The following is a 10999-nucleotide window of genomic DNA, read 5'->3' on the forward strand; positions in this document are numbered from 1 at the left end:
ATGGAGATTAGAGTTTATGTAAAGGTGCATCTGCATTGATTTGGTTGTAATTGAAGTGTTTGCAGATCCAGCACAGTTATTGATCTATGCGTGTTTTCTTGTCTTTCCCAGCATGCAATGTCCTGTACATAAACTCTGTGGATATGGAGTCTCTGACTGGCCCTCAGGCCATCGCCAAGGCCATCTCAGAAACCATGACAGCCAGTGCAGCGCCCTCAGCCACCATCGTTCACTTCAAGGTGTCGGCACAAGGCATCACGCTCACAGACAACCAGAGAAAGTCAGTCTTTCTTTCTTTCTTTCTTTCTTTCTTTCTTTCTTTCTTTCTTTCTTTCTTTCTTTCTTTCTTTCTTTCTTTCTTTCATCTTTCTTTCACTTTCATCTATTTTTTGTTCTTTCATTCTTTTGCCTTTTTTCACTCTTTCATCTATTTTTGTTCTTTCACCTCTTTCTACCATTCTTTCATCTTTCTTTTTTTGTCATTTTCTTTCTTTCTTTGTCTTATTTTTTCTTTCCTTCATTGTGTACTTTCTTTTTTCTTTGTTCTTTCGTTGTTCCTTTTGTCCTTTCATAATTTTCTTTCATAATTTTCTTTCTTTCTTTCTTTCTTTCTTTCTTTCTTTCTTTCTTTCGTCATATTCTTTCTTTCTTTCTTTCTTTCTTTCTTTCTATTTGTCCTTTTCGTCATATTCTTTCTTTCTTTCTTTCTTTCTTCGTTCATACATTCTTTATTTTTCTTTCTTTCATTTGTTTGTTCACTTGTTTCTCTTTCATTCTTTCTTTCACTTTCATCTATTTTTGTTCTTTGTCTCTTTCATTCTTTCGTCTTTTTTCACTCTTTCATCTATTTTTGTTCTTTCACTTCTTTCTACCATTCTTTCGTCTTTCTTTTTCTTTTGTCATTTTCTTTCTTTCTGTCTTATTTTTTTCTTTCCTTCCTTGTGTACTTTGTTCTTTTATTGTTCCTTTTGTCCTTTCCTCATTTTCTTTTTCTTTCTTTCTTTCTTTCTTTCTTTCTTTCTTTCTTTCTTTCTTTTGTTTGTTCTTTCATCTCTTTAATTCTTTCATCTTTCTTTCACTTTCATCTATTTTTTGTTCTTTTGTCTCTTTCATTCTTTCATCTTTTTTCACTCTTTCATCTATTTTTGTTCTTTCATTTCTTTCTACCATTCTTTCGTCTTTCTTTTGTCATTTTCTTTTTTTCTGTCTTAGTTTTTTTCTTTCCTTCCTTGTGTACTTTTTCCTTTTTTTTGTTTGTTCTTTCATCATTTTCTCTTTTTTCTTTCTTGTTCTTTCCCTTTTTTCCTTATGTTCTTTCGTTGTTCCTTTTGTCCTTTCATCATTTTCTCTTTCTTTCTTTCTTTCTTTCTTTCTTTCTTTCTTTCTTTCTTTCTTTCTTCTATTTGTCCTTTCATCATATTCTTTCTTTCTTCCTTGTTCTTTCCCTTTTTTCCTTATGTTCTTTCTTTGTGACTTTTGTCCTTTCATCATTTTCCTTTCATCATTTCTCTTTCTTTCTTTCTTTCTTGTCATGTTCTTTCTGTCTTATTTTTTTTTCTTTCCTTCCTTGTGTACTTTCTTTTTTCCTTATGTTCTTTCTTTCTTTCTTTCTTTCTTTCTTTCTTTCTTTCTTTCTTTCTTTCTTTCTTTCTTTCTTTCTTTCCTTATTCAAAAGCTACTTCTGAACATGTTTTAAAAGCAGATACCTGTGATTTCTTCCACAGGCTTTTCTTCCGGCGCCATTATCCCATCAGCACGGTCACGTTCTGCGACATTGATCCACAGGAGAGGAAGTAAGCAAACCCTGAAACATTAGCATTACTTTAGAAACAAAAGTCAGTGTCACAACATTTATTTATTGATCTGTGGATCCAGTGACTGGATCAGAACTATGTTTAAGTCTAATACAGGCTGTTTCGGAGCACAGAGCTTTATTACTGGTGCTTGTCAGGCAGCATTGCTGTTAATGTTGCTCATTACTACAATTGAGGATTTTTCTAAAGCTAATTTACCCTTAAGCCATTAGTTTTAAGGCTCAAGGTTCTTTATATATCACATGCATATTAGAGTTAGGGTTAGTTTTGTTATTGATTTGTCTATGTTCAGATTGTTACTCAAACTTTTAATGTGTGATTAATGTTGTGGTTTTATTGTATTGCTTTTTATTAATTTTAAAGCATCAAGTTCATCATCATGCTCTATAAATATGTGTTATTAGTATTTAGCTAATGCTGTAGTTGTCAAATCCCAAAGTTAAACATCTATAATCTGTTTCAATGTCATTCCAGGTGGAGCAAACCAGAGGGTGGCACTGCAAAGTAAGTACCAGCTTTTGATAATGAAGAAATATCTGAAAGCAGTTTAGATATGCATCAGTCTCAAGCTCTGCTCCCCCTCCCAGGTGCATCATGGGATAAAATGCTTATGCTCAGGGGTATCATGATGAATGAGCGGGATTGTGCTAACACAACCTGATGCTAGCCTGCTAACCCTCACACACGTGTGTCATGATTTATCCTCTGAGGCCACAACATACAGGAAGGATAAATGCTCTCATTCTCATAAACCTGAACACTTTTGATTTATTTTAAAGACTGTACTGTACTATTAAAACCTGTAGCAAGTCATCTAAATTCATCTGCAAAGAGTGCATTTACATAGAAGCCTTAAAGAGGCAAAAAAAAAAAAAAAAAACAGTTTCATTCTAAGAATCATAGAGAGGATTTTTGATTGTGACTATTATATATAACTATTATAAGCGATCCTCAGGGAAAAATAAATAATTAAAAAGGTATATGATCCTCTCCCACACCCAATCTGAGCAGATCTCTTTACTAAGCACTTGAGTGTTCAAGCACAAGATGTTTTACACTCCCTGAGCAATGAGGCATGTGACAGCCCTCACGGCTCGATCTGGGCAGAGTTTGAAAGAGATTGTTTGGAACGTAAGTGTTATAAAGCGCTGTGCTGTTGATGCAGTAGGCAGATATGTTAGAGAGGAAGAATAGATCATTGGACTGGCCTGGGATGAAAGCACATGATCACGGCGAACATCAGTCTGCTGTTGTGGAAAGATGAGAAGAGAAGCTTGAATATAATACCATCACAGAAGGAACAATACTCCGGAGTTTATATGTCCAGGGTAGAGCAGGGTTGTGCATTAACAACATGTACACACTGATGTCACCATGCATGCCTGAGCTCATGTGTACAGTACTGCTATAAGAAATAGACTAGACTAGAGGTAGGGTCAAGTTTTGTTAGAAAGGACTAGATGGTAACGGGGTGAATCTTACAAAAATATGTTTATTATTTGGACTATTAAGATTTTTTTTCCATTGTGATTTTTTTTTTGTAATCTATTTTATGACATATATTCTATTTTTATGACATTTAAGCACATATTGCCCCCATTCTGATGTCATGATTCCCTCCATGACTGCCCTCCAAAAGTTTGGAAATGCCCTAGAAAAGTGGGGTTTTGGACAATAATGGCATGAATCCTTTTTAATTTGTGATAATTTTGCAGTGATAAGGGACAACACAAACTACGAAAACATATTTTATTATATAAACAGTTTATACATAGAAAAAAACGTACATTTTCGATTCATCAAAATATCCACCATTAGCAGCTATCTGACCTAAACTGGGTTCTAATTGGTTCATTGTATTCTAAACTTAATTGGCAATCAATTGTTGAAGCTATTAAGGTGTGCTGACCCAAAAATCTTTTACAAATCTGGGCCAAGTTTAAACCAGTAACCAGGCATCACAGCTGGCAAGGGGCATGTCTGACTTTGACATGTATATATTGCCATTATGATGAAATCAAAATAAAAATTATTATTGCTGGTCTTCAATGATAATGTCAAGTTACTGTAATGTATTTGCACCAAAAAAATAAGGATTTATGCTGATATCGTCCAAAACCACACTTTGCCAGGGGTGTTTCCAAACTTTCGGAGGGCAGTGTATATTAAATTACAGTTACAGGATTCAGTGTGTAAATATATTTATGCTTACAAGTTTAGGTATGATTAATCACAGAAATCTGTTAATTTATTAAATTTCAGATTTAGATTAACAGCCAAATAATTTTCTAATTCTATTAATTAATAGTGACCTAGACATGATTCACTTAAATATTGCATATTAAAAGTTCTTTTTCTTCTTCTTCTTCTTCACAGGTTCTTTGGCTTTGTGGCCAGAAAACAAGGCAGCACAACAGACAACGTCAGTCACCTGTTCGCAGAGATGGATCCTGATCAACCGGCCACGGCCATCGTCAACTTCGTCTCTAAAGTGATGATCAACTCTCAGAAGCGGTGAACTCGTCACACAGCTCTGCTTTCTGGAGGACTTTCATTTTGCTCTGTTTTTTTTTTCTTTCTGTTTTACGTTCTGTGTGTTTGGGTGAGAGGCTGTGTGTACGTGTGGTTGTGAATGTGTGAGGAAAGGTTATCGGGACGGTAGTGAGGAAGAGGGACAGAGGAAGTGCAGTGTGGGCGTAGAGGAGCGAAGTACAGAGGGGAGGTGATCTTCATCTCACTTGGAGGGGACGTGGAAATGATGTCAGTGATTGTATTGCTTGTTTTTTAGAAAAAAGGACAAGAAAAAGTAAAAAAAAAAAAAAAAAAAAAAGGTTGATGAGGAGGCTGAAATCTGGGGCTGATGTACCAAAGATAAGAGAGCAGTCAGGACAAACCAATCATTACTCAAGCGTCCTTGTATATCTTGGTAAACCACAGCTGCTTCGTCAAAACTGTACATATGAACTGAAGCATCACCTCTTTTCCTTCTCAAAGCGGCTCCGGTTTTTCACATTTCATATGCCTACTAAAAGCAGTTTCCAGTCCACTCTGGACAAACTCAAAACCTTGTGGGGATTTTGAAGATCCCTCACATATAACAGACCTAGCTAAAAGTGAGGACGAATGAGACATCTTCACCCTCAAAGATGTTCCTCAGAGAGAACATGGGATGCTGGAGTCTTTGTTTCAGTAATTCAGTGTCTCCGTTCACCTGTGGTCCATAAATACATCCAGCAGTTTCCCTACTCTGAAAAGTGCAATACAATGGCACCTGAAGTCAGATTTCCAGGTACATTATTGAAGTCGGATATGGGAGATGTCTACTGAAAGTTTCTGCTGCCTGAAACTCAATTTTGCAGGTGTTTAACTGCCAACGAACAGTAAAGCAACCAAACTGCATTCTTTGTGCAATGCTAGCTTTTGTTCTGCAGGTATGTAATTATCAAAAAACATTTGATTTGCTTAAAACTGAACATTTACCATTATCTGTGCACATCTATTTTGGTGCCGCCATGTTAGCGTGACTTTACGCATAGGCCTACCGTCTAAACAAGTCACATTTGTTTATATAGCGCTTTGTACAATACAGAAAAAGTTTCAAATAAGCTTCAACAGTGTTCATTTTACAAAGTTTTCGAGAAAGATCTCTGTGAAATCACAGTAATAGATGGATGTCCGACTTTAAGTGTCATTCTGTTGCACTTTCCAGCTAGGTACTGAGCTAAATGAAGCAACATATAACAAAAATCTTTTATGCAAGTGTCCAGCGTCACCTTTTAGTTCTTGGGGCCGGTTGCATAAACCCCTTAGACTAGTCTTAAAAATGTTTTCTTGAAGAGCGGTCCTAATTTTTTTAAGTCCGTTTCATAAGAAAAAGGTAGATTGGTGTAATTTGAATTGGAAAAATAACACTGATTACCCCTTAACTTGGTCAAACAAAGTTTCTGCAACTGGCCCCTGGTCTTAGGTCTTCACTTGCTAGCATCCATTAGCCGCTGCTGAGCTCTCTTCTCTTCAGGTCTGAGTGTGTATCATTGTGTATCTGGCAGTAAGGTGTGAATCTGTCACTGTTATCTCTATGCCTCGCTTAAAACACACTCTCACACTATCATTCTACCCCAAAGTAAGCTAAGTATATATACTTCAAAAAGTGATTTTACTGAATATTTATTGTATTATTATGTTTTTGCTACTTTTTTTGCGCTATGTTAACTCATTTACCCATAGATATATTGTATAGTCTACATAAAGATTAGCCTCTGAAAGAAATACTCTTTATTTTGGCTAATATTTCACAATCATGAGGTTTTGAGAAGCATTCTATTATATATGGTGTAAATTGTATGTTTTTGGAAAGCTTGTCATTATTGGATATTTTCTCACATCAGTTTTCTTTTTGGCGTTAGATCGACATTCTAAATAGAACTCACTGTCGCTTTTGCATACGTTTTAAAGTTCTTTCGGATAAAGTGAGTTGGCTGATATGTTTACTGCAAGAGGCTTTGTGTAAAGAAAAGTAAGGAAGTGTCTTTATTTTTGTATTATTGTTGTTGTTATTATTATTATTATTATTATTATTTTGGCGTCTTTTCCCTCCCAGTATTCAGCCATCGGTGAAACCCACATGTTTAGCCGCTAGCAGTGATTCTCTCAGGCAGAATTCAGTATTTTGTTTCATACTGCCATCGTGAGGCGCTGTCGGGTATTGCCAGCCATCATCATCTATGCATCCTCTACAATTACCTTAGATTCACAGAGCTGTTCTGAATCCTTACTAAATTTAGATTTAAAGCAATACTGCAGTGTTTTAACTGTGATTTGAGGTGAAAGTACTCATTGACTCTTTAGTTTAAGCAGGATGTTCGATTCATGCGGTCCCATGTCTTCACAAATAGGGTGTCTTCAAAACAATTATTGCTCCCCCCCTATGTAAATACTTCATTTTTGCCAAAGATTTTATTTCACATTTATATGCCTGAGTTTGAGATTTGATCACTGTCTGGTCGTATGTGAACGATGGCTTGTTGTTTTTGGCGTGGGGGTCTGTTTTGACTCGATGCACATGCTATATGACGTGTTCGACTGTGTTTGGTTGTCATGATTCCCTTTTGTTTAGCCTTAAATACTACTCCAAAAGAATGCAAAGCACTTAACGATCAGGAGCTGAAAAATTGCAAAACATCAGATAAAAACGACTGCTTCAATTATAACAGCAACACCATGTTTACACTGGAAGCGTCCAGCGGTTTGAGGTTGTCTGCACTGGAAGCTCCAGGCTACGCTTCAATCAAAATACAATTTGTGGCAAATAAAATCTTTTTTAAAATCCACTTTGCATGGGTTGTTTTATAATACCAATGTTCTTACACACAATTGGCCTCATTTATGAAAGTTGTGCAGAATTTCTGTGCGCGTGACTCGTAAGTCCACTCTTATGTAAGTAGATGCATTTAATTCAGTTTACATAAGAATGAATTTACAGATAACGCAGTTAATTTGTCATGTTTCACGAATAAGACACTGTATTAGTATTAATACAAATGTGTACATATGGTTAGATGGTTTAAATAAGTAGGCCATATACATCTTTTGCAAGTAAAAATAATCAGCATAATTAAAGGTGCATCGAGCGAATTCTGAGAAACGTGGATCAGACCAGGCATCAAAACACACTTATAGCCAATCAGCAGTAAGGGCCGTGTCCACTCATTGGGGGGAGGTGCCTGTGTTGCATAGGATTTTCGTGAATTTCCTTTTGGGTAGGGGCATGTTTGTTTTGGTGATTTCAAATATCAACAACGTTTCTCAGAAATTGCTTACTGTACCTTTAAGTCACTGGAATGTAGAAAGTGTAGACAGTTGAGTTGATTGTCTATGTTTGTCGTACTGGACATGTCTGGTGTAGACATGGTGTAAGAGTGATTATGCACACTAGAATCTATATATATATATGTATTTACTTGCTTTGCTTGCCTTTCTGGACATTTAATTCGGTGCATAGGCTAAGATAAACAACATTTGTTTTCCAAAAAATATTTTACAAACCACACAGAAATTGATTTTGCATTTACCTGAAAATATCTACGCAGTCAGACAAAGAGATCCTACAACAAAATCAGCTCCATACTCCTCCATGTATTAGTCAGCAGTGTTGTATTATTATATATATATATATTTTTATGTCCACTTGTTAACAGACTTAGAATGTGTGAATGAGCTACTATTGCTGTACAGAACCACGTTGTTTTATTTGCTTCATGTTTTACAGCCTCATTGTATTGTTTTGGCAAAAAATATACATTAAAGAGCGATCCAAATCAGTTACATTAAAGTACACTGTTGCTAGAAAAAGAGTCCTGGTTTGTGCATTTTTTAGATGCTTCACCGCTAGTGAATCATGTGCATGAGGTGCAGCGTTACACTGCATTAACGGCTCTGAATGAAAGGTATTTGCTTTTACTGATGTAACTGTCACAGCAGCAATCATGTAGGAGGCCAAGCCTCTTTTTCCATAGTGCCCTGTCAGATACTGAGGAAAATGAGAAGGAAAAATAAACTTGCACAAAGAAACCTTGGAGGTAGGTCAATGAATGGCAGTGCATTACTTCTAATTCTCTCCTTCATAGACAAATAAACCTTAATTTATGGATTAGGGTTAGGAATGCATGAAATATAGTATCAAAGTGAAAAAAAAAAAAAAAAAAAAAAAAATTCTGACTATAGATGAAGATCATGGGATTTTGGATACTAATCAGTCCAGAAATACAGATTCTAGGATTGTTTTTTTTTTTTTTTTTTTTTTTTTAAATTTAAACTAGATAATAAAATTATACTATTTTGAAGAAGAAAAAAAAAACAGGGCAGAAGAAAGCAGGAAAAGTCTTTTGTTTAATGAAAAATACAGTAAAACAGTAATATTGTGAAATATTATTACAATTTAAAATAATTGTTTTCTATTTTAATATGTTTTAAAATATAATTTATTCCTGTGATGGCAAAGCTTCAAAGTTCAGCATCATTAGTCCACTCTTCAGTGTCAAATGATCCTTCAGAAACCATTCTAATGCTGATTTTCCGCTCAAGAAACATTTATTATTATTATCAATGTTGAAAACAGTTGTGCTGCTTCATATTTTTGTGGAAACAATGATACCATTCAAACATTTGTGTAAAAAAAAAAAAAGAAAAAAAAGATTTTTACTTTTAGAGAAAAAGAGAATAATACTTTTTTTGAGAGAAAAATACTTTTATTCATCAAGTATGCATTAAATTGATCAAAAGTGACAAAAGATTTCTATTTTAATAAATACTTTAATAAATGCTCTATTCTTCAAAGAATTCTAAAAACATGTATCACCTTTTCCACAAAAATATGAAGCAGCACAACTGTTTTCAACATTGATAATAATCAGAAAAGTTTCTTGGGCATCAAATCAGTATATTAGAATGATTTCTGAAGGATCAGGTGACACTGAAGACTGGAGTAATGATGCTGAAAATTCAGCTTTGATCACAGGAATAAATTACACTTTAAAATGTTAAAATGGAAAACTGTTCGTTTAATTTGTAAGAATATTCTGCGATATTACTCTTTTTAATGTATTTTGGATTAAATAAATGCAGCCTTGGTGAGTATAAGAGACTTCTTTCAAAAGCATTAAAAAATTGTCATGTTTCCAGACTTTTTAGAGGTACCAAATTGTGCTTATAATTTTATTTTGTAATGAAAACATCTTCATTAAAAACACAGATTTAATCAATCCTAATTTATTAGAAAAATGCTGACTTTTGGACTGTAAACGCTGTGAACATCAGCAGCATGATGCACACTTAGATCATCCCAGAGAACAGATGGTTTTTGTGGCAGACTGCAGAGCCAATAGAGGAGACACGCATGTGTTGATTTGCATTTCTGAGGTGCTTTTCTCTCGCTCTCACTAATTACATCTCTCCGGCAAGAGAGGAGACGATGGTGATGTCATTTGGGAGTTATGGAGTTATGTAGCGGATCAGTAAGCAGAAAGCCCTTTTCTCATTAACTCTGTTCCAAGTTGGGTCACTCCTACTTATTCACATTGCTAAAAGGTTACAAAAAACTTTGGCCCATTGTGTTGGGAGTGTCATTCGAAGCCCCAAAGGATTATGGAGCAAAACAATAGCTCTTATAGCATTACTCAGAGTTTCCACTGATCGGTTAGACAAAGCCCTTCGAGGTGACCTAAGACTGTGTGTCTGTTATTGGTTAGTATCATCTTGTCCTGTCTATATACCAGTCTCAGGGAATCAGTTTAACCAGTTCTTACATTTATTATAAAGGCAAGAACAAGATGACTACATAGGCTAAATTTGTGGGTCCCCAACACTTTTAGCCAGAGTCAATTTTGTCCACAACATTTCTTGAAAGCCACTGAAAAAATAGCACACAGAAGGCTTACAATGCCGAGAAAAATCCTTCCTTTTTATCATTTAATTCATACATTTAACACAAAATACATTTGTGTCAACCAGACAGGCCTGATCTATAAACCTTGTTACAGAAATATCGATTTATAAACAATATATGCTGTAAGAGAGATTGAGGGGATGAAAATATCATGGAAAAAGGTTCTTTAGATTATTAAAATGTAACCAGTTCTACTCAACTTGCTTCAAGTGGGACTTGAACCGGTGTCTCCGGGAGGCGGGTGTGCTAACAAGGATGCTAAAGACCACAGCCTCTAGCATCAGTCACTAGCACACCTCTTGAGGCCAGGGAAACTCTTACAAACTTGCCTCCGTTACACTTAAAAGCTTACACTCTCCCTAAACCTCACTCCCATCCGGGTCACGGCACCAAATGTAACCAGTCCCACTCGACCCGTTCCGATCGGGATTCGAACCAGTGTCTCTGGCATGGGCGGCGGGCGCAATAACAAGGACGCTAAAGGCCGCAGTCTCTAGCGTCAGTCACTAGCACACCTCTTGAGGACAAGGAAGTGAGGTTTACACGCAGAGCTCTTACAAACTTGCCTCCATTACACTCTCCCTAAACCTCACTCCCATCCGGGTCACGGCACCAAATGTAACCAGTCTACTCGCCCCGCTCGGGATTCGAACCAATGTCTCTGGCATGGGCGAGCGGGCGCACTAACAAGGACGCTAAAGACCACGTCAGTCTCTAGCGTGCCTCTTGAGGCCAGGGGAGT

General features: G+C 36.1%; 1 protein-coding gene across 10 annotated transcripts in view; it reads left to right on the forward strand.

Annotated features, from left to right (window-relative positions):
• Window positions 1-8165, forward strand: part of tns1b (tensin 1b) — a 293434-nt gene extending 285269 nt beyond the window's left edge. For all 10 annotated transcript variants that reach the window (XM_067408603.1, XM_067408600.1, XM_067408602.1 and 7 more), the window contains 4 exons: window positions 112-280; window positions 1725-1793; window positions 2289-2318; window positions 4191-8165. In XM_067408603.1, coding sequence (XP_067264704.1) covers window positions 112-280; window positions 1725-1793; window positions 2289-2318; window positions 4191-4332 — 410 coding nt within the window. In that variant the 3' untranslated portion in view covers window positions 4333-8165. The remainder of the gene's footprint in view (window positions 1-111; window positions 281-1724; window positions 1794-2288; window positions 2319-4190) is intronic.
• Window positions 8166-10999: the final 2834 nt, after the last annotated feature.

Source organism: Chanodichthys erythropterus, chromosome 14 (genome assembly GCF_024489055.1).
Source record: "Chanodichthys erythropterus isolate Z2021 chromosome 14, ASM2448905v1, whole genome shotgun sequence".
Classification (NCBI taxonomy): Eukaryota; Metazoa; Chordata; class Actinopteri; order Cypriniformes; family Xenocyprididae; genus Chanodichthys; species Chanodichthys erythropterus.